Here is a 26,181-nt window from a genome sequence, read left to right as displayed (position 1 = left end):
GCACTGCAGGGTTGTGTTATTGAAGAAACAAGCTCTAGGAGTCACACGATAACTACGTACACGTTGCGGCATTAGTTTCGGCTTTTGTTCACACAGCGCTCGTCCCGGGTCCAATCCCGCAATATTACTAGGTCCCCGACCCGGGTTCAGTTCGGTAATCCATTCCGGGACGTGGTTGCTTTCACACAGAAGGCGACCCGGCAATGCTCAGGGAATATTGCGGGTCTGACGTGCAGTGTGAAAGGGGCTTCACACACACACAAACACACACACACACACACGTTTGTTTTTGTGAATTGTGGGGACATTCCATAGGCGTAATGTGTTTTATACTGTACAAACCGTATTGTCTATCCCCTTACACTGCCCCTGCCCCTAAACCTACCCATCACAGGAAACATTCTGCATTTTTACTTTTTCAAAAAAACTCCTCCTGTGTGATTTATAAGCATTTTGAAAAGTGGGGACATGGGGTAATGTCCTGATATGTCACCATTTTCTGTAATACCTGTGTCATACACATGTTATTATACACATTTTTGTCCTGATATGTCACAAAAACAAGCACACACACACACACACACACACACACACACACACACACACACACACACACACACACACACACACACACACACACACAGAGACTGTCACTAGCAGCGTTGGTGAGAGTGTTTATCTGAGAGAGTGAAGTCTGATGTCATGGACTGATCCCAGATCTGATCTATTCAGAGCCGCAGAAGAAAGCTCAGTTACACACACACAGACACACACACACACACACACACACACACTTCATTAATATTTTACGGCTCTCGTTTAATTCATGAGTGTATCCCCACAGATGCTGAATAGTAAAGACAGGAAGAGGAATTCATGATCCGACACACACCCATAAATCTTCTTCATCTGTTCGGCAGGAATGAGGAAAACACCGGAATATATTCGGATGATATTTCTCTCGAAAATAAGAACAGCAATCAAAACATTCTACATGATCTTAGCATTATCTTATAAAGACTCTCTCACACACACACACACACACACACACACACACACTCTCTCTCTGTCTCGCTCTCTCTCACACACACACACACACACACACACACACACACACACACACACACACACACACACACACACACACACACTCTCTCTCTGTCTCGCTCTCTCTCACACACACTCTCTCTCTCTCACACACACACACACACACACACACACACACACACACACACTCACACACTCTCTCTCTCTCTCTCTGTCTCGCTCTCTCTCACACACACACACTCTCTCTCTCACACACACACTCACACACACACACTCTCTCTCTCTCTCTGTCTCGCTCTCTCTCACACACACACACACACACTCTCTCTCTCACACACACACACACTCACACACACACACACACACACACACACACACACACACACACACACACACAGGTCAGGGGTCGACTGCTGCCTTTCGCAATGCCACACTCAGATCCGGTTACCTGCCACCCACAGGATTATGGGTAATATTACCTTCTCTATGTCATCACTAATGTAAGAGCTGAGGACGCTCGATCTGTGTGTGTGTGTGTGTGTGTGTGTGTGGGGCTCATGTTTCAGAGGGGTGTTGGGACGCAAATGCAGGCGGGAGCTAAAGTCAACAGCACAAGAGGAAAGTTCCGGAATGGAACACACCAGGGCATTCAGAGCAGAGCCTAAAACACACACACACACACACACACACGCAGGCAGAAACTCAACTAACACACTAAAGCACTTCACATCAGTCCCGCTGCTCATATACACTGTGTGTGTGTGTGTGTGTGTGTGTGTGTGTGTGTGTGTGTGTGTGTGTGTGTGTGTGTGTGTGTGTGTGTGTGTGTGTGTTAATTACATGATCAGCTAATATGTCAGCACATCACAGGGCTGCTGGTGGACATACACACACACACACACACACACACACACACAATGAGTCCTCCAGAGAGGCGTTCTGCTGACAGCTTCACTGACAGGCGTCTTTAATGAGCACGAGTGCATTAGTAAACACAGCCCCCCCCCCCCCCCCCCCACACACACACACACACACACACACACACACACACAGCAGGATAAATATAGAGCTGATATGATACAGTGATGACTCCTTCAGGCTAGAGAAGAGTCAGCGAAACCGTACATATGAACTGATCAAACGTCTGTGATTTAATGAGATAAAGCTCTGCGTGTTTCAGAGTTTATTCACACACTTATAATAATAATACTTAAGTTCACTTTTTGAGTATCTGTGCTTTACTGGAGTATTATTTTTTCTGTAATCTTCTGACTTTAACTTCACTCCATCTGAAAGACAAATATCGTCCTTTTTACTCCACTACATTTCTATCAAGGTCCTCGAAGTGGAAAGTCGTTTCTGTCGCAGCTTTGAAAGTCAGTGGATGATTTTTTTCTTCTTTAAAAGGTGTTTGGGTTTTTGCAGAAAGCCTTTCAGGAATCACTCTTGTAGAGTCTCGTGAAGTTCAATGATTTCACAGCATTTATTAAACACTGATTTATAGTTTAGAGCAAAATGGAAGAAGACGGATGTCCAAATGCTCATTTTGTGGAGTATTCACATAAACAAAGTTGATTCTGTCTTCAGTGAAGGTGAACAGTGTGAGAATATCAGATGTGTATCAGTGTATTGGATCCGTGCATTCGGCCTTAAAGTGACAGCAGCTTTATAAAGAGCTTTGTAACTTTTCTACAAGTATTTACTATTTACTTAGTATTAACTCTACTAAGAGTTTAAGTTAGTCGTATGCTAGTGTGTCAGATGGAGCGTCACTGACTGGCTTAAACCATGATGGCATAATGTGCATTTATACAACTATAATACAATAATGCGGCGACATAAAGAAGGAAATTTACTTTTGATACTTAAATCCTTTTGAAAAAAATACTTCTGTTTGTTTACTTAAGTGAAAATCCGTTTTTACAACTTTCACTCGTAACGGAGTAATATTTGACCAGTAGTACTGTTACTTTTACTCAAGTAATAGAGTTGTGTACTTGGTCCACCTTGCAGCTATCAAATTATTGGAATAATTTGGCTTTATATAAACCATCAACCTCACAGATTGTCAAAGGTTTACGATATAAAGAAACAAAGGCAATCCACCTGTCACTCAAAGTAACCACGCCCTTAATTATGCAGAACTTTAAGGCTTTATATAACGTAAACGAATGAGTTATAAAAACATTCACCCCCTCACAGTCGTCATGAAGGGCAAAATTAGCCGTATAGACCAAAACCACAATGTGTCCCAGACTGTAAACATGTTTTATTCTGCTGTAAATTTGGGCATTTTAACATGAGCTCAATGAGATTCTGCTCCTTCTGGAGCCGCTCTAGTGGCCAGTCGAGGAACTGCAGTTTAAGTCACTTCAGGATTGGCTTCAACAGAAGCTTTGGGAGGAGCCGCCGCTTGGTTAAACATGATTACGTTTAAAAAATGGTTCAACAAAAAGCCATAAACCATCAACCTCACAGATAGAAACAGAGCGACACGCGTCAAAATCTGAAAGCCACGCCAAGCCATTGACTTTCTATTGCGTGAAGCGCCTCCTTATCATTTATGACTTTATAACAAAAAAACTAACAATGTCTAAAAGCTGACATGTGACAAGGTGTACAGAAAACAAGCTAAACAACACACAACCAAAAACCTAGAAGTGTTTATAAGCTGTTGACCCAAAAAACGAGCATTTAAAGACATAAAAGTGAATACAGGCACTAGAGACAGAGTGTTATATTACACTGAGAACTACGCCCACTGGAGGGGAAAGTAATCAGAGACAGGAAATATAATATAAAACTGACATTTGGATATTTGACAGCATGTTTACTGCACAAGAAGACAAACTGAGACACACTGAGTGTCAGGATCCCAAAACCGACCCATTCTTCTGCTGAAGCTTCACGTCTTATTGCCGTGTCCACTTTTGTCTCCTTAAACGCTCGTTTATTTGGGTCGGCGGCTTATAAAAACTTAGTTCTGTGTAGTTTAGCTTGTTTGCTGCACACCTCGTCACATGTCCGCTTTTAGACATCGTTCTGTTTCTTGTAATAAGTACGAAATGACGAGGCGACCGCCTCACGCAATACAAAGTCAATGGAGAGAGTTGGATTGTTTCCCCCCCGGTGTGGGCGTGGCCTAAATACGCTCTGACTCTGTTGTCAAAAGTTTACGATATAAAGAAAATAAATGGAGGTTTCCTTTGACGAGACGTACCTGTCGCTCTGAGGTTCTCCTCTTGCGTTTTGAGCATCGGCCTTTCGCTGGCTCCGTCGATCACAGGACCCGTTTGGGACACTTTAATGCCGGGAGCGCAGTCTGCCTCTTCATCCTCCGGGATTGGGTTGTACCAAATTTCCCCTTCGTCGTCGGCGTCGTTCTCCTCGGTCGGGTCGGCTCGGGTGGGTCTGAGGCGTGGAGGCGCCGGCGCCTCCGTGGACTCCTCCGGTCCTGCAGGGGGCGCTGTGGTGTCCTCGGCCTGAGGGAAGGCCCACGCCGCGCTCTGATGGAGCCAGTTGCGCTTTTTGGAGACGGTGATGTGGTTAAACGGGGCCTGGCGCGTGAACAGATACACACCAGACGACCCGGACACACACTCCATCGGTGCTACGGGAAAAAAACGCAAAACGTCAATCAATTCTGCAAAACTTCCCGAGCTAATTTACGGGATCTTCTATGATTAGCACATGGGCGTCGGAACCATTGTGTGTGTGTGACTCTTTTTACAACCCATGATATCGGATCCACTCACTTTTATGGTCTCTAATTCAGCTCATGTCTGTGTACCTACCCCTAACCGAGACACACTTATTATTAAACATGTTAGACACTTTAGTTCCACTTTTCAAATATTTTCTCCATTTTCATTGAAAATAAAAGCCTTTCCGATCTAATATGTGATGGGAAAAGGGAGTAGAGCGAGTGTGGCAAAAGGCAGATTCAAACATCTTTTGATTAAAACAACGTCACGCCATGTCGTAATCACTCGGACAAAAAAACGTCACTACTCGTAATTACAACTGGGAGTTTTCTGAGCGCTGCAGATTAATTTGAGTGTTGATTGTTGTGCAATAGAAGCACATAATTCGCTTTGAGCGTCACGGGTTGTCATCTCGTGATTATAACATGGCATGAACACCGATGCAAAAAACTGAATCTAAAAGAGCAATTTAACGCATTCTTACTGAGTAATAAACGTATTTATGTCTTTAAATAAGAAAACTCACTGACCCCAAAGGTTTTGATCGGAATATTATATAGAATTAATTCTAAGTAAATCTTTTCTGATTTTCCCAAAGTGTTCTCCGCCATAGTCCTAAAAATGTTTGGCAATTAGGGTTGCAAAGGGGCTGAACATTTTCCAGAAAAAAACAAAAAAAAACATGGAAAGATTAAAAATAAAACATGGAAAGATTAAAAATAAAAAATAAAACATGGAAAGATTAAAAATAAAAAAATAAAACATGGAAAGATTAAAAATAAAACATGGAAAGATTAAAAATTCCTGGAAAGTTTCCAAATAGTCTAGAAAATGTAAAAAAAAAAAAAAAAAAAAAATCATGGAAAGTAAAAATAAAATAAAATATAAAATATCACTTTAAGTTTCCAAAAATGTATGGAAATAAATAAATAAATAAATAAATAAATAAATAAATAAATAAAACAATGGCACATTTCCAAAACATTTCCAAGAACATTAAAGAAAAGGAACGTTTTCAAAAATTCTAGAAAATTAAGAAAAACAAGAAACGTAAAAAATAAATAAATATTTAAGAGCAACGGATGCAATGTTTCAATAAGCACTTCAATAAGGATAAAAACTCTTCAGATAGACTGTAATGCTTTCCAAACTCTTTCACACATGAACATCTCAGTGTGTGTTTACAGGATCTGACCTCACACACCTCACACACTAAACCAGAACTAACTAAACTACTAAACACTCAATAAAGTTCCATAGGCGTAATGGTTTTTATACTGTACAAACCGTATTTTCTATCCCCTTACACTGCCCCTAAACCTACCCATCAGACACACACACACACACACACACACAGCCCCTAAACCTAAACAACACACACACACACACACACACACACACACACACACACACAGACGGCCAGTGCTTCGGTCAGTGTGTGTTTAGAGAGGTCCAGAGAAGACCTGAAAATAAACCCAAACGCTTCATTACAGGCGTTCTGTCGGCGCGCCAGAGGATTCCAGACCGACTTCAGGCATTCTGGGACATTAAGAGCAGGAATGAAGGAGCTCTAAACCCCAGAGTTTAGGAGACGGCAGCCTTTATTCAAACACTCCTAAAAGGCATCACCTCTGCTATTAAACCTGTGAAACCGATATTAAACCGCCGCACAAACTGTGTTTTCAACCACACAGGATCATTATTTCTGTCTTGCAAGCATTCAGATTATCACAGAAGTACTGGATAAAAGTTTATACCTTTTGAAAGAAACTTATGAGTCATTGAATCATTCACTCAAGAGATTCGTTCAAAAACACTGATTCATCCAGTAATGAAACAAATGAAGTGTCTTTGAGTGAGTCACTGAATCATTCACTCAAGAGATTCGTTCAAAAACACTGATTCATCCAGTAATGAAACAAATGAAGTGTCTTTGAGTGAGTCATTGAATCATTCACTCAAGAGATTCGTTCAAAAACACTGATTCATCCAGTAATGAAACAAATGAAGTGTCTTTGAGTGAGTCACTGAATCATTCACTCAAGAGATTCGTTCAAAAACACTGATTCATCCAGTAATGAAACAAATGAAGTGTCTTTGAGTGAGTCATTGAATCATTCACTCAAGAGATTCGTTCAAAAACACTGATTCATCCAGTAATGAAACAAATGAAGTGTCTTTGAGTGAGTCATTGAATCATTCACTCAAGAGATTCGTTCAAAAACACTGATTCATCCAGTAATGAAACAAATGAAGTGTCTTTGAGTGAGTCATTGAATCATTCACTCAAGAGATTCGTTCAAAAAAACTGATTCATCCAGTAATGAAACAAATGAAGTGTCTTTGAGTGAGTCACTGAATCATTCACTCAAGAGATTCGTTCAAAAACACTGATTCATCCAGTAATGAAACAAATGAAGTGTCTTTGAGTGAGTCATTGAATCATTCACTCAAGAGACTCGTTCAAAAACACTGATTCATCCAGTAATGAAACTAATGAAGTGTCTTTGAGTGAGTCATTGAATCATTCACTCAAGAGATTCGTTCAAAAACACTGATTCATCCAGTAATGAAACAAATGAAGTGTCTTTGAGTGAGTCACTGAATCATTCACTCAAGAGATTCGTTCAAAAACACTGATTCATCCAGTAATGAAACAAATGAAGTGTCTTTGAGTGAGTCATTGAATCATTCACTCAAGAGATTCGTTCAAAAACACTGATTCATCCAGTAATGAAACAAATGAAGTGTCTTTGAGTGAGTCACTGAATCATTCACTCAAGAGATTCGTTCAAAAACACTGATTCATCCAGTAATGAAACTAATGAAGTGTCTTTGAGTGAGTCACTGAATCATTCACTCAAGAGATTCGTTCAAAAACACTGATTCATCCAGTAATGAAACAAATGAAGTGTCTTTGAGTGAGTCACTGAATCATTCACTCAAGAGATTCGTTCAAAAACACTGATTCATCCAGTAATGAAACAAATGAAGTGTCTTTGAGTGAGTCATTGAATCATTCACTCAAGAGATTCGTTAAAAAACACTGATTCATCCAGTAATGAAACAAATGAAGTGTCTTTGAGTGAGTCACTGAATCATTCACTCAAGAGATTTGTTCAAAAACACTGATTCATCCAGTAATGAAACAAATGAAATGTCTTTGAGTGAGTCATTGAATCATTCACTCAAGAGATTCGTTCAAAAACACTGATTCATCCAGTAATGAAACAAATGAAATGTCTTTGAGTGAGTCATTGAATCATTCATTCAAACTATTCTTTTAAAGGGATCCCCTGGTGTTGAGACTCGTATGGCTTAATATAACATAAATGATGTCTCTTACTGAAATATGTAGTAGAAAACCCACGAAAGATCTACATTATTTAAAAAATCGATTTTATATTTGGACCATGGGCGGCGCCATTTTGTTTGCGTTCTAGGTTGATGACGTAGAATGGTTGAACTCCTCAATCAGCTGGCGCTACCCGTAGCTATTTTTACCACAACGCAACTCGAAAATTGTTTCAGAGTTAAACAAAACCAATGAATTGCTTTGTAATTGTACTTAAAACACACTCAAACATACATGTGCACACAAACTCACCTACACAAGTCACAAACAGATCGGCGGGCGGGCACACACACCTGACAGACTGCGCTGTCTCAATCGAGATGTTGGGCTGCTCAGTCTCCACGACAGGGGCTGAATCTGAAATCGACCCCTATGTGTGTGTGTGTGATGGGTAGGTTTAGGGGCAGTATGTGTGTTTGTGTGATGGGTAGATTTAGGGGCAGTGTGTGTGTGTGTGTGTGTGTGTGTGGGGGGGTAGGTTTAGGGGCTGTGTGTGTGTGTGTGTGTGTGATGGGTAGGTTTAGGGGCAGTATGTGTGTGTGTGTGTGTGTGTGATGGGTATGTGTGTGTGTGTGTGTGTGTGTGTGTGTGTGTGCTTGTTTTTGTGACATATCAGGACAAAAATGTGTATAATAACATGTGTATGACACAGGTATTACAGAAAATGGTGACATATCAGGACATTACCCCATGTCCCCACTTTTCAAAATGCTTATAAATCACACAGGAGGAGTTTTTTTGAAAAAGTAAAAATGCAGAATGTTTCCTGTGATGGGTAGGTTTAGGGGCAGGGGCAGTGTAAGGGGATAGACAATACGGTTTGTACAGTATAAAACACATTACGCCTATGGAATGTCCCCACAATTCACAAAAACAAACATGTGTGTGTGTGTGTGTGTGTGTGTGTGTGTGTGTGTGTGTGTGTGTGTGTGTGATGGGTAGGTTTAGGGGCAGTATGTGTGTTTGTGTGATGGGTAGATTTAGGGGCAGTGTGTGTGTGTGTGTGTGTGTGTGTGTGGGGGTAGGTTTAGGGGCTGTGTGTGTGTGTGTGTGTGATGGGTAGGTTTAGGGGCAGTATGTGTGTGTGTGTGTGTGTGATGGGTAGGTTTAGGGGCAGTATGTGTGTGTGTGTGTGATGGGTAGGTTTAGGGGCTGTGTGTGTGTGTGTGTGTGTGATGGGTAGGTTTAGGGGCTGTGTGTGTGTGTGTGTGATGGGTAGGTTTAGGGGCAGTATGTGTGTGTGTGTGTGTGATGGGTAGGTTTAGGTGCAGTATGTGTGTGATGGGTAGGTTTAGGGGCTGTGTGTGTGTGTGTGTGTGTGTGTGGGGGGGGGGGGGGTCTCGTTTCAGGTCTCGCTCTCAGACGATCCCACCGAGAGAAAGTGTCAGCGCATCAATACACACACTCAAACGTCCCCTGCGCTACTACAGCCAACAAATAAAGCATGTGATGCTGGACTTATGTAAGCAGGATTTGAGCTAAGCTCTTTAACGGCTCTTTCCTGCTCGGATGATTTTCCTCTAAAGACGCATGGAGACCCGCAGCCGGAGAACGAGGAGAACGAGGTGTTGGGACAGGTCAGCGGTGCCCTGGAGAACAGGCCTGGAGTTTAAAGGGTTAGTTCACCCAAAAATGAACTGTCTGTCATTAACTCCTCTCCCTAATGTCGCTCCACACCCGTAAGACCTCCGTTCATCTTCACACACAGTTTAAGATATTTTATATTTAGTCCGAGAGCGTATGCAAGTGTATGCACACTATACTGTCCATGTCCAGAAAGGGAATAAAAACATCATCACAGTAGTCCATATGAGACATCAGTGGGTTAATTAGAGTCTCTTGAAGCATCCAAAATACATTTGGGTCCAAAAATAACAAAAACTACGACTTTATTCAGCATTGGCTTCTCTTCTAGGTTTGTGTTCAATCCTCAAATAAAGATTCAAACGGTTATGAGTCAGTGTATTGATTCGGATCGCGTGTCAAACTGCTGAAGTCACGTGACATTGGCGATCCGAATCATGAATCAATACAGAATTTGGAAATTAAATGGATTTCATAGGCTGAACTCTGAAACGAGTGTGTTAACGGTCACACACACACACACACACACACACACACACACACACACACACACACACACACACACACACACACACACACACAAATACACAGCCCCTAAACCTACCTATCACACACACTTGAATTATTAAAAGCATATATTAAAGGCAGAAAAACAAATACTACATCACATGCTTATAGTAGTAGATATGACACACACACACTTTTGTAAAATGTTGCTATTTTAATGCTTGTGTGTGTGTGTGTGTGTGTGTATATATTTGTGTGTGTGTGTTTGTATATGTATGTGTGAGTGTATATATATATATATATATGTGTGTGTGCGTGCATGTATTTGTATTTGTGTGTGCTTATAGTATATATTTGTGTGAGTGTGTATATGTGTGCACACCTTTATGTGTGTTTGTACAGTATATGTGTATATTTGAGTGTGTATATATATGTGTGTGTGTGTGTATATGTATCTGTATGTATATGTGTGTATATATCACACACACTTGAATTATTAAAAGCATATATTAAAGGCAGAAAAACAAATTCTACATCACATGCTTATAGTAGTAGATATGACACACACACTTTTGTAAAATGTTGCTATTTTAATGCTTGTGTGTGTGTGTGTGTGTATATATTTGTGTGTGTGCGTGCATGTATTTGTATTTGTGTGTGCTTATAGTATATATTTGTGTGAGTGTATATATGTGTGCACACCTTTATGTGTGTTTGTACAGTATATGTGTATATTTGAGTGTGTATATATGTGTGTGTGTGTGTGTGTGTGTGTGTATATGTATCTGTATGTATATGTGTGTATATATTTGTGTGTGTATATGTTTGTATGTATATATATATATATATATATATATATATATATGTGTGTGTGTGTGTGTATATGTGTGTGTATTGTATGTGTGTGTGTGTATATGTGTGTGTATAATAATGTCACAATGCAAATAATATTAAAGATACAAAACAGGCCTTGTTTTAATTCAGTGAAATATAATTTATTTTTTCTTTCTTTTGAATTAGGAGTGAAATATGACTTCATGTTTCTTGACGGTTGTTAGATATTATATTCCTAAAAAGAACTAAACAGAGTCGACTCGTTCAGATCTCAGACAGCTCCGACTGAAATAACCCGCTGGACTAATCCTACCTCAGCCGACGTGTAATGTGTCTTTTCTAATCCAGCCTGCATTCAAGCCCTCGGGAACCGAGAGCAAACAAGTGAAGCGACGGCCTTGGCATTCCAAATATTCCTCCCTGGGGCTCCGCGTTTCCATGGGACGGGAATGCACTGCAGAGCAGCTCCCTCAGGGCCAAAACACACAGCCGGCTCATCACACACACACTCTGGATGAGATTATTAAGCATAATGTTGACAAGGAGACATACAAAGTGTGTGTGTGTGTGTGTGTGTGTGTGTGTGTTGGGTAGGTTTAGGGGCTGTGTGTGTGTGTGTGTGTGTGTGTGTGTGTGTGTGTGTGTGTGTGTGTGTGTGTGTGTGTGTGTGTGTGTGTGTGTGTGTGTGTGTGTGTGTGTGTGTGTGTGTGTGTGTGTGAGAGAGAGAGAGAGAGAGAGATGGGTAGGTTTAGGGGCAGTGTAAGGGGATAGAAAATACAGTTTGTTCAGTATAAAAACCATTACGCCTATGGAATGTCCCCATATGTCACAAAAACAAACGTGTGTGTGTGAAGAAGAACCGTGACTTTGGCATTGCTGGTTCATTTCTGATAGGTGTGTGTGTGTGTTTTTGAGAAGGTAACTGTTGACACACACACACACACACCTATCAGAAATGAACCAGCAATGCCAAACTCATGGTTCTTCTATTCTTAGCCAATGCAGTTTCAGAGTCAGAAGCACATCCACTTCCTCTAAATCTGCTCAAATTCAGAGCTCTGGGTCTGTACTCTATCACACATTAGTATACTCCATTACACTCCAGCATACTCCATTACACTCTAGTATACTCCAGCATACTCCATTACACTCTAGTATACTCCAGCATACTCCATTACACTCTAGTATACTCCAGCATACTCCATTACACTCTAGTATACTCCAGCATACACCATTATACTATAGTATACTCCAGCATACTCCATTACACTCTAGTATACTCTATTACACTCCAGCATACTCCAATACACTCTAGTATACTCCAGCATACTCCATTACACTCTAGTATACTCCAGCATACTCCATTACACTCTAGTATACTCCAGCATACTCCATTAGACTCTAGTATACTCCGGCATACTCCATTACACTCTAGTATACTCCATTACACTCCAGCATACTCCATTATACTCTAGTATACTCCAGCATACACCATTACAATCTAGTATACTCCAGCATACTCCATTACACTCTAGTATACTCCAGCATACTCCATTATACTCTAGTATACTCCAGCATACTCCATTACACTCTTGTATACTCCAGCATACTCCATTACACTCTAGTATACTCCAGCATACTCCATTACACTCTAGTATACTCCGGCATACTCCATTACACTCTAGTATACTCCATTACACTCCAGCATACTCCATTACACTCCAGCATACTCCATTATACTCTAGTATACTCCAGCATACATCATTACACTCTAGTATACTCCAGCATACTCCATTATACTCTAGTATACTCCAGCATACTCCATTATACTCTAGTATACTCCAGCATACACCATTATACTCTAGTATACTCCAGCATACTCCATTATACTCTAGTATACTCCAGCATACTCCATTATACTCTAGTATACTCCAGCATACCCCATGATACTCTAGTATACTCCAGCATACTCCATTATACTCTAGTATACTCCAGCATACTCCATTACACTCTAGCATACTCCAGCATACTCCATTACACTCCAGCATACTCCATTACACTCTAGTATACTCCAGCATACTCCATTACACTCCAGCATACTCCATTACACTCTAGTATACTCCAGCATACTCCATTACACTCTAGTATACTCCAGCATACTCCATTACACTCTAGTATACTCCAGCATACTCCATTACACTCTAGTATACTCCGGCATACTCCATTACACTCTAGTATACTCCATTACACTCCAGCATACTCCATTACACTCCAGCATACTCCAGCATACTCCATTATACTCTAGTATACTCCAGCATACTCCATTACACCCTAGTATACTCCAGCATACTCCATTACACTCTAGTATACTCCAGCATACTCCATTACACTCTAGTATACTCCGGCATACTCCATTACACTCTAGTATACTCCATTACACTCCAGCATACTCCAGCATACTCCATTATACTCTAGTATACTCCAGCATACACCATTACACTCTAGTATACTCCAGCATACTCCATTATACTCTAGTATACTCCAGCATACTCCATTATACTCTAGTATACTCCAGCATACTCCATTATACTCTAGTATACTCCAGCATACTCCATTACACTCTAGTATACTCCAGCATACTCCATTACACTCTAGTATACTCCATTACACTCCAGCATACTCCAACATACTCCATTATACTCTAGTATACTCCAGCATACACCATTACACTATAGTATACTCCAGCATACTCCATTATACTCTAGTATACTCCAGCATACTCCATTATACTCTAGTATACTCCAGCATACTCCATTATACTCTAGTATACTCCAGCATACTCCATTACACTCTAGTATACTCCAGCATACTCCATTACACTCTAGTATACTCCATTACACTCTAGTATACTCCAGCATACTCCATTACACTCCAGGCAAACTCCATTACACTCTAGCATACTCCAGCATACTCCATTACACTCTAGCATACTCCATTACACTCTAGTATACTCCAGCATACTCCATTACACTCTAGTATACTCCAGTATACTCCATTACACTCCAGCATACTCCATTACACTCAAGCATACTCCATTACACTCCAGCATACTCCATTACACTCCAGCATACTCCATAATACTCTAGCATACTCCATTACACTCCAGCATACTCCATAATACTCTAGTATACTCCAGCATACTCCGTTACACTCCAGCATACTCCATAATACTCTAGTATACTCCAGCATACTCCATAATACTCTAGTATACTCCAGCATACTCCATAATACTCTAGTATACTCCATTACACTCCAGTGTACTCCATAGTACTCTAGTATACTCCAGCATACTCCATTACACTCCAGCATACTCCATAATACTCTAGTATACTCCATTACACTCCAGCATACTCCATAATACTCTAGTATACTCCAGCATACTCTATTACACTCCCGCATACTCCATTACACTCTAGTATACTCCAGCATACTCCATTACACTCTAGTATACTCCAGCATACTCCATTACACTCTAGTATACTCCAGCATACTCCATTACACTCTAGTATACTCCATTACACTCTAGTATATTCCAGCATACTCCATTACACTCTAGTATACTCCAGCATATTCCATTACACTCTAGTATACTCCAGCATACTCCATTACACTCTAGTATACTCCATTACACTCTAGTATACTCCAGCATACTCCATTACACTCTAATATACTCCATTACACTCTAATATACTCCAGCATACTCCATTACACTCCAGCATACTCATTACACTCCAGCATACTCCATTACACTCTAGTATACTCCAGCATACTCCATTACACTCTAGTATACTCCATTACCCTCTAGTATATTCCAGCATACTCCATTACACTCTAGTATACTCCAGCATACTCCATTACACTCTAGTATACTCCAGCATACTCCATTACACTCTAGTATACTCCATTACACTCTAGTATACTCCAGCATACTCCATTACACTCTAGTATACTCCATTACACTCTAGTATACTCCAGCATACTCCATTACACTCTAGTATACTCCAGTATACTCCATTATACTCCAGCATACTCATTACACTCCAGCATACTCCATTACACTCTAGTATACTCCAGCATACTCCATTATACTCTAGTATACTCCAGCATACTCCATTATACTCTAGTATACTCCAGCATACTCCATTACACTCTAGTATACTCCAGCATACTCCATTATACTCTCGTATACTCCAGCATACACCATTATACTCTAGTATACTCCAGCATACTCCATTACACTCTAGTATACTCCAGCATGCTCCATTATACTCTCATATACTCCAGCATACACCGTTATACTCTAGTATACTCCAGCATACTCCATTATACTCTAGTATACTCTAGTATACTCCAGCATACTCCATTACACTCTAGTATACTCTAGTATACTCCAGCATACTCCATTATACTCTCGTATACTCCAGCATACACCATTATACTCTAGTATACTCCAGCATACTCCATTATACTCTAGTATACTCTAGTATACTCCAGCATACTCCATTACACTCTAGTATACTCTAGTATACTCCAGCATACTCCATTATACTCTTGTATACTCCAGCATACACCATTATACTCTAGTATACTCCAGCATACTCCATTATACTCTAGTATACTCTAGTATACTCCAGCATACTCCATTACACTCTAGTATACTCCATTATACTCTAGTATACTCCAGCATACTCCATTATACTCTAGTATACTCTAGTATACTCCAGCATACTCCATTATACTCTAGTATACTCCAGCATACTCCATTATACTCTAGTATACTCCAGCATACTCCATTACACTCTAGTATACTCCAGCATACTCCATTATACTCTAGTATACTCCAGCATACTCCATTACACTCTAGTATACTCCAGCATACTCCATTATACTCTCGTATACTCCAGCATACACCATTATACTCTAGTATACTCCAGCATACTCCATTATACTCTCGTATACTCCAGCATACACCATTATACTCTCGTATACTCCAGCATACACCATTATACTCTAGTATACTCCAGCATACTCCATTATACTCTAGTATACTCTAGTATACTCCAGCATACTCCATTACACTCTAGTATACTCCAGCATACTCCATTATACTCTAGTATACTCCAGCATACTCCATTATACTCTAGTATACTCTAGTATACTCCAGCATACTCCATTATACTCTAGTATACTCCAGCATACTCCATTATACTCTAGTATACTCCAGCATACTCCATTACACTCTAGTATACTCCAGCATACTCCATTATACTCTAGTATACTCCAGCATACTCCATTACACTCTAGTATACTCCATTATACTCTCGTATACTCCAGCATACACCATTATACTCTAGTATACTCCAGCATACTCCATTATACTCTAGTATACTCCAGCATACTCCATTACACTCTAGTATACTCCAGCATACTCCATTATACTCTCGTATACTCCAGCATACACCATTATACTCTAGTATACTCCAGCATACTCCATTATACTCTAGTATACTCCAGCATACTCCATTACACTCTAGTATACTCCAGCATACTCCATTATACTCTCGTATACTCCAGCATACACCATTATACTCTAGTATACTCCAGCATACTCCATTACACTCTAGTATACTCCAGCATGCTCCATTATACTCTCATATACTCCAGCATACACCGTTATACTCTAGTATACTCCAGCATACTCCATTATACTCTAGTATACTCTAGTATACTCCAGCATACTCCATTACACTCTAGTATACTCTAGTATACTCCAGCATACTCCATTATACTCTCGTATACTCCAGCATACACCATTATACTCTAGTATACTCCAGCATACTCCATTATACTCTAGTATACTCTAGTATACTCCAGCATACTCCATTACACTCTAGTATACTCTAGTATACTCCAGCATACTCCATTATACTCTTGTATACTCCAGCATACACCATTATACTCTAGTATACTCCAGCATACTCCATTATACTCTAGTATACTCTAGTATACTCCAGCATACTCCATTACACTCTAGTATACTCCATTATACTCTAGTATACTCCAGCATACTCCATTATACTCTAGTATACTCTAGTATACTCCAGCATACTCCATTATACTCTAGTATACTCCAGCATACTCCATTATACTCTAGTATACTCCAGCATACTCCATTACACTCTAGTATACTCCAGCATACTCCATTATACTCTAGTATACTCCAGCATACTCCATTACACTCTAGTATACTCCAGCATACTCCATTATACTCTCGTATACTCCAGCATACACCATTATACTCTAGTATACTCCAGCATACTCCATTATACTCTCGTATACTCCAGCATACACCATTATACTCTCGTATACTCCAGCATACACCATTATACTCTAGTATACTCCAGCATACTCCATTATACTCTAGTATACTCTAGTATACTCCAGCATACTCCATTACACTCTAGTATACTCCAGCATACTCCATTATACTCTAGTATACTCCAGCATACTCCATTATACTCTAGTATACTCTAGTATACTCCAGCATACTCCATTATACTCTAGTATACTCCAGCATACTCCATTATACTCTAGTATACTCCAGCATACTCCATTACACTCTAGTATACTCCAGCATACTCCATTATACTCTAGTATACTCCAGCATACTCCATTACACTCTAGTATACTCCATTATACTCTCGTATACTCCAGCATACACCATTATACTCTAGTATACTCCAGCATACTCCATTATACTCTAGTATACTCCAGCATACTCCATTACACTCTAGTATACTCCAGCATACTCCATTATACTCTCGTATACTCCAGCATACACCATTATACTCTAGTATACACCATTATACCCTACACTGCCTCAGAAACCAATTTCCCAAAGGCTCATTCAACAAACAAGATCAGATCTTAAATCTGACACGCACATGGCTTTTTAAGGCCTCTAATGTTGTCACAGTTTTCTTAAAGCGCTGTAAAGCAGATGGATTTAAAACAAGAATATAAAAAACCTGCATGCTTGCATCTGTCAAACACATCTGAGCATGAGCCAAAAACAGACACAGCAAACCTGCATGAGAACTGCATCAATAGGGTCAATAGTTGTTATCTTTGGTCCACCAATATTTGGTTAGTTACACACCTGACAGTGCAGAATGACCTTTAAAATCATGGTTCATTTTCAACAAAATTAGCACAACACCAGCACAAAACCACCACCAGATGACAGAAATTATTGAGTGAGTGAGTTAATGAAGAGGAACCACTTCTTCCATGCTTGTGTTAAAGGGTTAGTTCACCCAAAAATGTAAATTCTTTCATTAATTCCCTTCAGACCTCCGTTCATCTTCACACACAGATGAAGATACTAGTGTTGAAATGGCTCAGAAAGGCCTTCATTGACACCAATGTTTGAGGAGATCCCCCCTTCAATGTAAAGCCCTTTGAGTGCTATGAAAAGCGCTATATAAATCTAACAAATTATTATTATTATTATTATTATTATTATTAATAATAATGTAATTTCCTCTCTCAAGACCCATAAAGGCACTAAAGACGTCGTTACAAAGCCCATCTCACTATCGATTCACTGACTCATAACGGTTCGAAGCTTTGTTCTGAAATCGGCCATCACTATATAAGTCGTTATTTAGTGTTTTTTGCGCACTAACTCTATTCTGGCCTCTTCATAAATGATTGTAGAGCCGCTGTAGTGAGATGGGCTTTGTAACGACGTCTTTAGTGCCTTTATGGGTCTTGAGAGAGGAAATGACATTGGTGTCAATGAAGGGCTTTCTGAGCCATCGGATTTCAACACTAATATCTTCATCTGTGTGTGAAGATGAGCGGAGGCCTGACGGCTGGCCAACCACAGGAGGGCAAGTAATTAATGACAGAATTTTCGTTTTTGGGTGAACTAACCCTTTAAGTGAAAAACCCACGTTAGTCATGAAGCAAGAGGGGAAAATCCCGACACCAGTTAGGAGACACCCAGACGTCCCAAATGAGTAAGATGATCGAGGCTCGTCCTCCACGCCGGCGGGCGTCCATACCTGCTTTGGGCCTCAACGAGGACCCCGCGATCCGCTGCTTCATCTCAGAGGAAAGTACCCGACCTTTCTGCATCCACTCCTGCATCTTGTTGACGGTGACTCCGGGGTGTTTGGGACCCGTGGCATCATCGCAGGAAGGGCGCGTGACCGACTTTGGGAGAGTTTCGCTAGGGTTCGTGGGATGAGCAGAAACCGTAGGCGAAACCGTAGGCTCCTCGCTCGACAAATACTTGACCCTGCTATCGCTCACTGACCGCTGGAGCGCCGGTTTAATCTCGGCTTTGAGAATATTCTGCAAGCTTCTGCTCTGCGAAGACCCCCCGGCACAGAAAGCCAAATCCGAGCCGAAAGCTTGCAAACCATTGGACAAACACGCCTCGCTCCCGGTGCGTTTATCGCTGGACCGCGAGCTAACGCTATCGTGACTCGAGCTACTGGCCTCCACCAACCCCTTATCTTCAACCTGACCGTCGAAACTGATGTTGTGCATTGTGTTCAGAAGCAAATAATACGCCTCTTTTAATTGAGACTTAAGTCTGTCCGTCTCTTGCGCGGACCCCGACGTTTGCTCGACTACATTTCTGTCGTTCAAGTGGTTCTGAGCGTAAGACTCGTAAAAGGGCAGAATTTGGTTATCATAATAATCGTCGTCCTCGCTGTCGACGGAACCGTGTCGAGGGGCCCCGTCTCTCAGCCCGGGGGCCACTGTTATTTCCAGATCAGTGGGGAAAAAGGTTGGACTTTGTAACACTGGCATCCTAAAATCTCCATGATACTCCAGTGAACTCTCTATAACCCGAATTAAATCGCTTTCCTGGTCTATGTAATCAAACACGCAGGGGTTTGGGCTCCTGTAGTCGCCCGTAATGATTTTCCCGGCCTTTTGCTCTAGTAATGTAACATTTGTCTCTTTATTATTTTGCTCTTGACCATCTACTTGTTTAAGAACCGCTCTTTGGGGGTTTAAATCGCAGCCGCCGAAGCCTATCGAGTCTCCGACCGTGTGGAAGCGCGTCGGCTCGGTCCGTCCGCTGTGATCCGCGACCGCAGGGGGAACCACGGGGCCTGAGCCACCGCTCCGGTGCGCGTCAGCCCGGCCGCCGGTGACACGCACGGCCGCCCGGATCCCGTTCACACCGCTCTCCTCAACCCTCATCTCATGCGATATATAATCTCTGTCTGACTGCGTTTGAAAAACTTTTTCTTTACCTTCTCTCGCTCGGTTCGCGGTGGTGCTCGCGTCTTTCCCTTTGGGTTTCTTGCCCCTGAGTTTGGCTAGAATTGTCCTCCGCAGAGGATCAGCCATCGGTACCGATCCAATCCTCCAGCGTTAGTTCCGTTCAGCGGCGCTGCGGAGCCGAAGTAACCGTGTGAGAAGCGCGTCTGTGCGGGTAGGAGACTCCGACACACCGCGGTCAGAGCACAGCTCCATGATCCACTGGACTCAAATCTCTCTCTCTCTCTCTCTCTCTCTCTCTCTCTCTCTCTCTCTCTCTCTCTCTCTCTCTCTAAATAGTTCAGATAGTTTCTTTGGGGGTTAAAGGTTTAGAGGCGGAGCTCAAACAAACTCCACATGCAGCCTAGATCTCTCGACTAGCCGCTAACTAGGCTATTCTCTGCCACAACACTTGTATCGGCTAGTGGAGTATTTTTTTCGGCATGATTGTTGTGTTTACAAAGCATTATACACAAAACAATTCAAGACAAGAAAAATATTGCAATAGTAGTAGCCTATAGTAAATAATATAGAGTGACACTAATGAATAAATATATAAGATATAATCGATAAATAAAATATATAAAATAGATTAAAAAGTAAGTTATGAATTGTTTTCGTATATTTATATTTTCTATATATTTTTTTATTTATATGTTTTTAATCATGATTTATCACAGCTTTTTTATCATTTGTTGAATCAACTTATATATATGTGTGTGTGTGTGTGTGTGTGTGTGTGTGTGTGTGTGTGTGTGTGTGTGTGTGTGTGTGTATGTACACTCTAAAAAAAATGCTGGGTTGTTTTAACCCAATTTTATGTCAAATATGAACTAACCCAGCAATTAGGTTGTTTTAACCCTGCAATTGGCTTAAATATTTTCTTAAGACAACCCAACTGCTGGGTTAGTCCATATTTGACCTAACATTGGGTTGTTTTTTACCAGGATTTTTTTAGAGTGTATATATGTATATATATGTGTATATATATATATATATGTGAGTGTGTGTGTGTGTGGCCTGGTAATCCCTACGTTATGGGGACAAAATGTCCCCACAAAGATGGCAATATCCGAAATCCTTGTCCTTGTGGGGACATTTTTAGGTCCCCATGAGGAAAACATCTTATTAATCACACAGAAGGAGTTTTTTTGAGAAAGTAAAAATGCAGAATGTTTCCTGTGATGGGTAGGTTTAGGGGCAGTGTGTGTGTGTGTGTCTGTGTGTGTGTGTGTGATGGGTAGGTTTAGGGGCAGTGTGTGTGTGTGTGTGTGTGTGTGATGGGTACTAGGTTTAGGGGCAGTGTGTGTGTGTGTGTGTGTGTGATTGGTAGGTTTAGGGGCAGTGTGTGTGTGTGTGTGTGTGTGTGTGTGTGTGTGTGTGTGTGTGTGATTGGTAGGTTTAGGGGCAGTGTGTGTGTGTGTGTGTGTGTGTGTGTGTGTGTGTGTGTGTGTGATGGGTAGGTTTAGGGGCAGTGTGTGTGTGTGTGTGTGTGTGTGTGATGGGTAGGTTTAGGGGCAGGGGCAGTGTAGGATGTACAGTTTGTACAGTATGAATCCATTACGCCTATGGAAAGTCCCCATAAAACATGGACACACCGCGTGTGTGTGTGTGTGTGTGTGACCAAAATAGTTCTGAATTCTTACTTATGAATATAGTTGTGCTATAGTTTTAATACAGCAATCAGATTTGTAATACATTATAAAGTTAAGCTCGATATTCGTCCTTAGTCAGAGTTAATTTATGACCCTGTCCAGACATATTGGATGGGTTTGGTGTCAGATAAAGACAGACGGATCTGCGCTAATAGGCTGATTATGTCTCAATAGGATAATCATAATCATCACATAAGGCGGCATTATTGAAATGATAGCCCATCCGCTCTGCAGGGGAAAGTCATTCCTTCATTCAATCTCATTCATATCTTCTGCTTGTTTACTGACTTGTCGGAGCTCGTCTGAGGCGGAAAAAAGGCACGCAGAGATTCTGGGAATGACTGGAGTTTTTATCTGACCGGAATCATTTAATCTCTTCCATCAGACATGAGGCTGTGCCGCCCCATACGCAACAAACTGAGCTGCTCTGTGTATTCTGACAGCTTTCTATCAGAACCAGCATTAACTTGTGGAGCAGTTTGAGCTCCAGTAGCTCGTCTGTTTGATCGGACCCCACGGGCCAGCCTTCGCTCCCCACGGTCATCAATGAGCCTTGGCCGCCCATGACCCTGTGGCCGGTTCTCCACTGTTCACAGATCGTTTCTGTTCATTAAAGGATGTTATTCCAACTCCAGCTCTTCTTTTTTTCGCTCTCTCTGTTCTGTCATTGTGTCAGCTAAATCTGGAGATCTCGAACCCTGACCCTGCCTGTCCCATCATGCACTGGGGTCGCATTCTGTGCATTGAAAAAAAACAAAATATTTTGCAACGGCAGATTGAGGAGAAAGATTAGACCTACAGTTATGAAATCAGCGACATTTATCGGAAATAAACTGAAAGCCCCCTCATACACACACACACACACACACACACACACACACACACACACACACCTAAACCTACCCATCACAGGAAACATTCTGCATTTTTACTTTCTCAAAAAAAACATCATTTAGTATGTTTTTAAGGCCATTTGAATTATGAGGACATTTGATATGTCCTCATAAACCGCATGAACAGGCTCACAAACACAAACACACGCGCACACACACACACATTCACACACTCATACACACACACACACACATCTGTGCGCACACACTCACACACACACACACACACTTGCATTCTCATACTCACACACATACTCTCTCTCTTTCTCTCTCTCGCACACACACACACACTCACTCGCGCTCTCTCTCTCTCTCTCTCTCACACACACACACGCACACACACACATTCACACACTCATACACACACACACACATCTGTGCGCACACACACACACACACACACACACTTGCATTCTCATACTCACACACATACTCTCTCTCTCTTTCTCTCTCTCGCACACACACACACACACACACACACACACACACACACACACACGCACGCACGCTCGCTCGCTCGCTCGCTCGCTCTCTCTCTCTCACACACACACACACACACACTCCCAAAATGTTTCACACACAGACACACACACACACACACACACACACTCTCTTCTCTCTCTCTCACACACACACACTCGCTCTCTCTCATACACATACACACACTCTCTCTCATATATATATACACACACACAGACACACACACACTTCTCTCTCTCTCTCTCTCTCTCTCTCTCTCTCTCTCTCTCTCTCTCTCACACACACACACACACAAACAAACTTACATCAGCGCGTGCCTCTCTTGTCGGAGCATCTGTGCTCATGTCACAGCCTGCAGCGGAAACACAAGTTCTGAAAAACAAGGAGGATGCAAGTGACATATTATTGTATGTGTGTGTGTGTCTGTGTGTTACTGATTTGTAATACGTTCAAGACAGAAAATAAACAGGTTTAATGTTTAGTGCACTCGCACTAGTAATCCATTCACTCTAAGGCAAAAGTGTATGAGACCCTCAGCCTCTGTGTGTGTGTGTGTGTGTGTGTGTGATGGGTAGGTTTAGGGGCAGTGTAAGGGGATAGAAAATACGGTTTGTACAGTATAAAAACAATTACGCCTATGGAATGTCCCCACATTTCACAAAAACAAACGTGTGTGTGTGTGTGTGTGAGGAGCATCTGTTTCTCCGGCTGTGTTGAGCTCCAGCTGTCTCTGCGACTCCCTCCTCATTGTTCCCGTCTCTGCCTCTCTCACACCCCAGCAACACAATTTATGGGGTTGATCCGTGCCCCTTTTCTCAGGACGTAAATTAGCCCTCGGATGACCACAGCTTTAGAGAACGACCACAGGGTCACAGGACTGATGTTTCCCGAAACCTGTCTGTCCATCGACCTTCCTCTTCTACACGGACAGCGACATTACAACAAGTGTGTACACTTGTTGAATTTACTTAAAAAATATGTGGTCAGTGGTTGCACACAACTATACTGAGCAATTTTTACAAATAACATTTTATTTTTATGAACAAAAAAATTCAAGTAAAACTGGCACAATTTCTTCGAGTAAATACAAACCATTTGAATTTGTCACTGTTACATAATAATAATATGTGCCGTTTACTTAATGATGTTAAATTTATAAAAGTTTATTATGTAAGGTGAACACTGTTATCAATTTAATTTGCCTTTAAAAATGTTAAAGAACAACAAGCACATTTAAAAAAATAAATTAAAAAAATATATATATAATACACACACACACCACACAAACATACATATATTAACAATAATTTAAAATGAATTATTCAAATACTTATTTTTACTAACTAATCAAATAACATTGGCAAAATATACATTTTAATAATACGTATAAAAAATATATAATTTGATTAAGATATGTATCTATCTATCCATATAAAACTAAAATATATAAATAATTTAAAATAATTTGAATAGATTTAACATTTACTATATATAGATTATGAGATATGGCATTTGTTCCAAATGTAAAGTGCAATACAAATAAAAAATAAATAAATGATATATATATATATATATATATATATATATATATATATATATATATATATATATATATATATAAACAATAACTTAAAATGAGATTAAAATTTTTATTAACTTAATAATAAGTTAGTAAACATGTTTATTTTTTATTATTTTATTTTTTATATTTATTTTACATGCGTGCACACACACACACACACACACACACACACACATATTCCCCACGAATAAAGTTATATTAGTAATTAGGCAGATATAAAGACACCAGTCTATGCTCGTCCGCTGCAGGCCACCATTTCCTGTTTCTCATCATCACTATGGTAACGGGACAGTCATGACACTCGCCTCTCAATCACCCTGACGACGGATCTGTCCTGCATGAATACACGTACTGTTAGCCGGCCAATCATAATACAGACACGGCAAATATGAATATGTATGAAGGGCATGCATCGCCATAAAAGACCGATACACGATCCAAACATTTCCACCAATTTTCCATGAACTACAAGTCAAGTTTGTTCCCTCTCGGGTTTTGTAAAGCTCATAAGACGTAACTGAACGCAGTGGAATTTAGGTCAGCCTTAATGGATGCATGTTTGTGGTCTAGAAGAGAGCAAAGCGTTGTGTTCATATGCGCCTGTGCTCGCGGTTCACATCTACACGGTCAATCATTTACCAAATATCACCGTCAGCAAACACACCAGCAGCGCAGAGCCAGAAGAGCAGAAACAGCAGAAAAGAAAATGTGACGGGAGTCCTAAAGTAATATGTTGAATGTGATCAGGATGACGAGAGGAATCCGGCGTAACAAGATTAATTTTTCTAGAACAAAGGGTTCAAAAGTTATAGCCATTTGATTTTTTTGAACTGGTGGTGGTGCTATAGAGTTGCTCCTACAGACTCCAAATTGGGTCAGATTACTATTCATTACCATCTCTACAATTGTGCCAAATTTCCTCATTTTCCCATGTTCTTTTCATAGGGCTGCCATTGACTCGCTTTGAGGAGGAATAATAATAAGAACAATTACTATAGGGAGCAAACATCTCAAAATATAACCGCTAGCAGAAACTGATCACCACAGAAGAAGAATGAGGAGCGAAATATCAAGGCATTGAGCATCAGACCAACTCCAGCAATGAGTAAAACATTTGGAGACGTTTTTCAGCAAAACGGTCGAAAGCCAAAACATACAATCACTAGTGATGTGACATAATCTATTATTACTTTTG

General features: G+C 40.8%; 1 protein-coding gene across 3 annotated transcripts in view; it reads right to left on the bottom strand.

The window, feature by feature from the left end:
* The window catches only part of syde2 (synapse defective 1, Rho GTPase, homolog 2 (C. elegans)), a 78,614-nt gene that overhangs the window by 49,938 nt on the left and 2,495 nt on the right, over window positions 1-26,181 (bottom strand). The window contains exons 2-3 of one of the 3 annotated variants that reach the window (XM_067445338.1): window positions 23,710-23,776; window positions 4,268-4,657 (exon numbers count right to left, since the gene is read on the bottom strand). In XM_067445338.1, the coding sequence (XP_067301439.1) occupies window positions 4,268-4,652 (385 nt within the window). In that variant the 5' untranslated portion in view covers window positions 4,653-4,657; window positions 23,710-23,776. Of the gene's footprint in view, window positions 1-4,267; window positions 4,658-19,160; window positions 20,606-23,709; window positions 23,777-26,181 lie in introns of those variants that run through there. The other 2 variants (XM_067445336.1, XM_067445337.1) reach the window with 2 other exon arrangements.

Source organism: Pseudorasbora parva, chromosome 6 (genome assembly GCF_024679245.1).
Source record: "Pseudorasbora parva isolate DD20220531a chromosome 6, ASM2467924v1, whole genome shotgun sequence".
Lineage (NCBI taxonomy): Eukaryota > Metazoa > Chordata > Actinopteri > Cypriniformes > Gobionidae > Pseudorasbora > Pseudorasbora parva.
The sequence above is the reverse complement of the archived record's forward strand: the minus strand, read 5'-3'. Positions and strand labels throughout refer to the sequence as shown.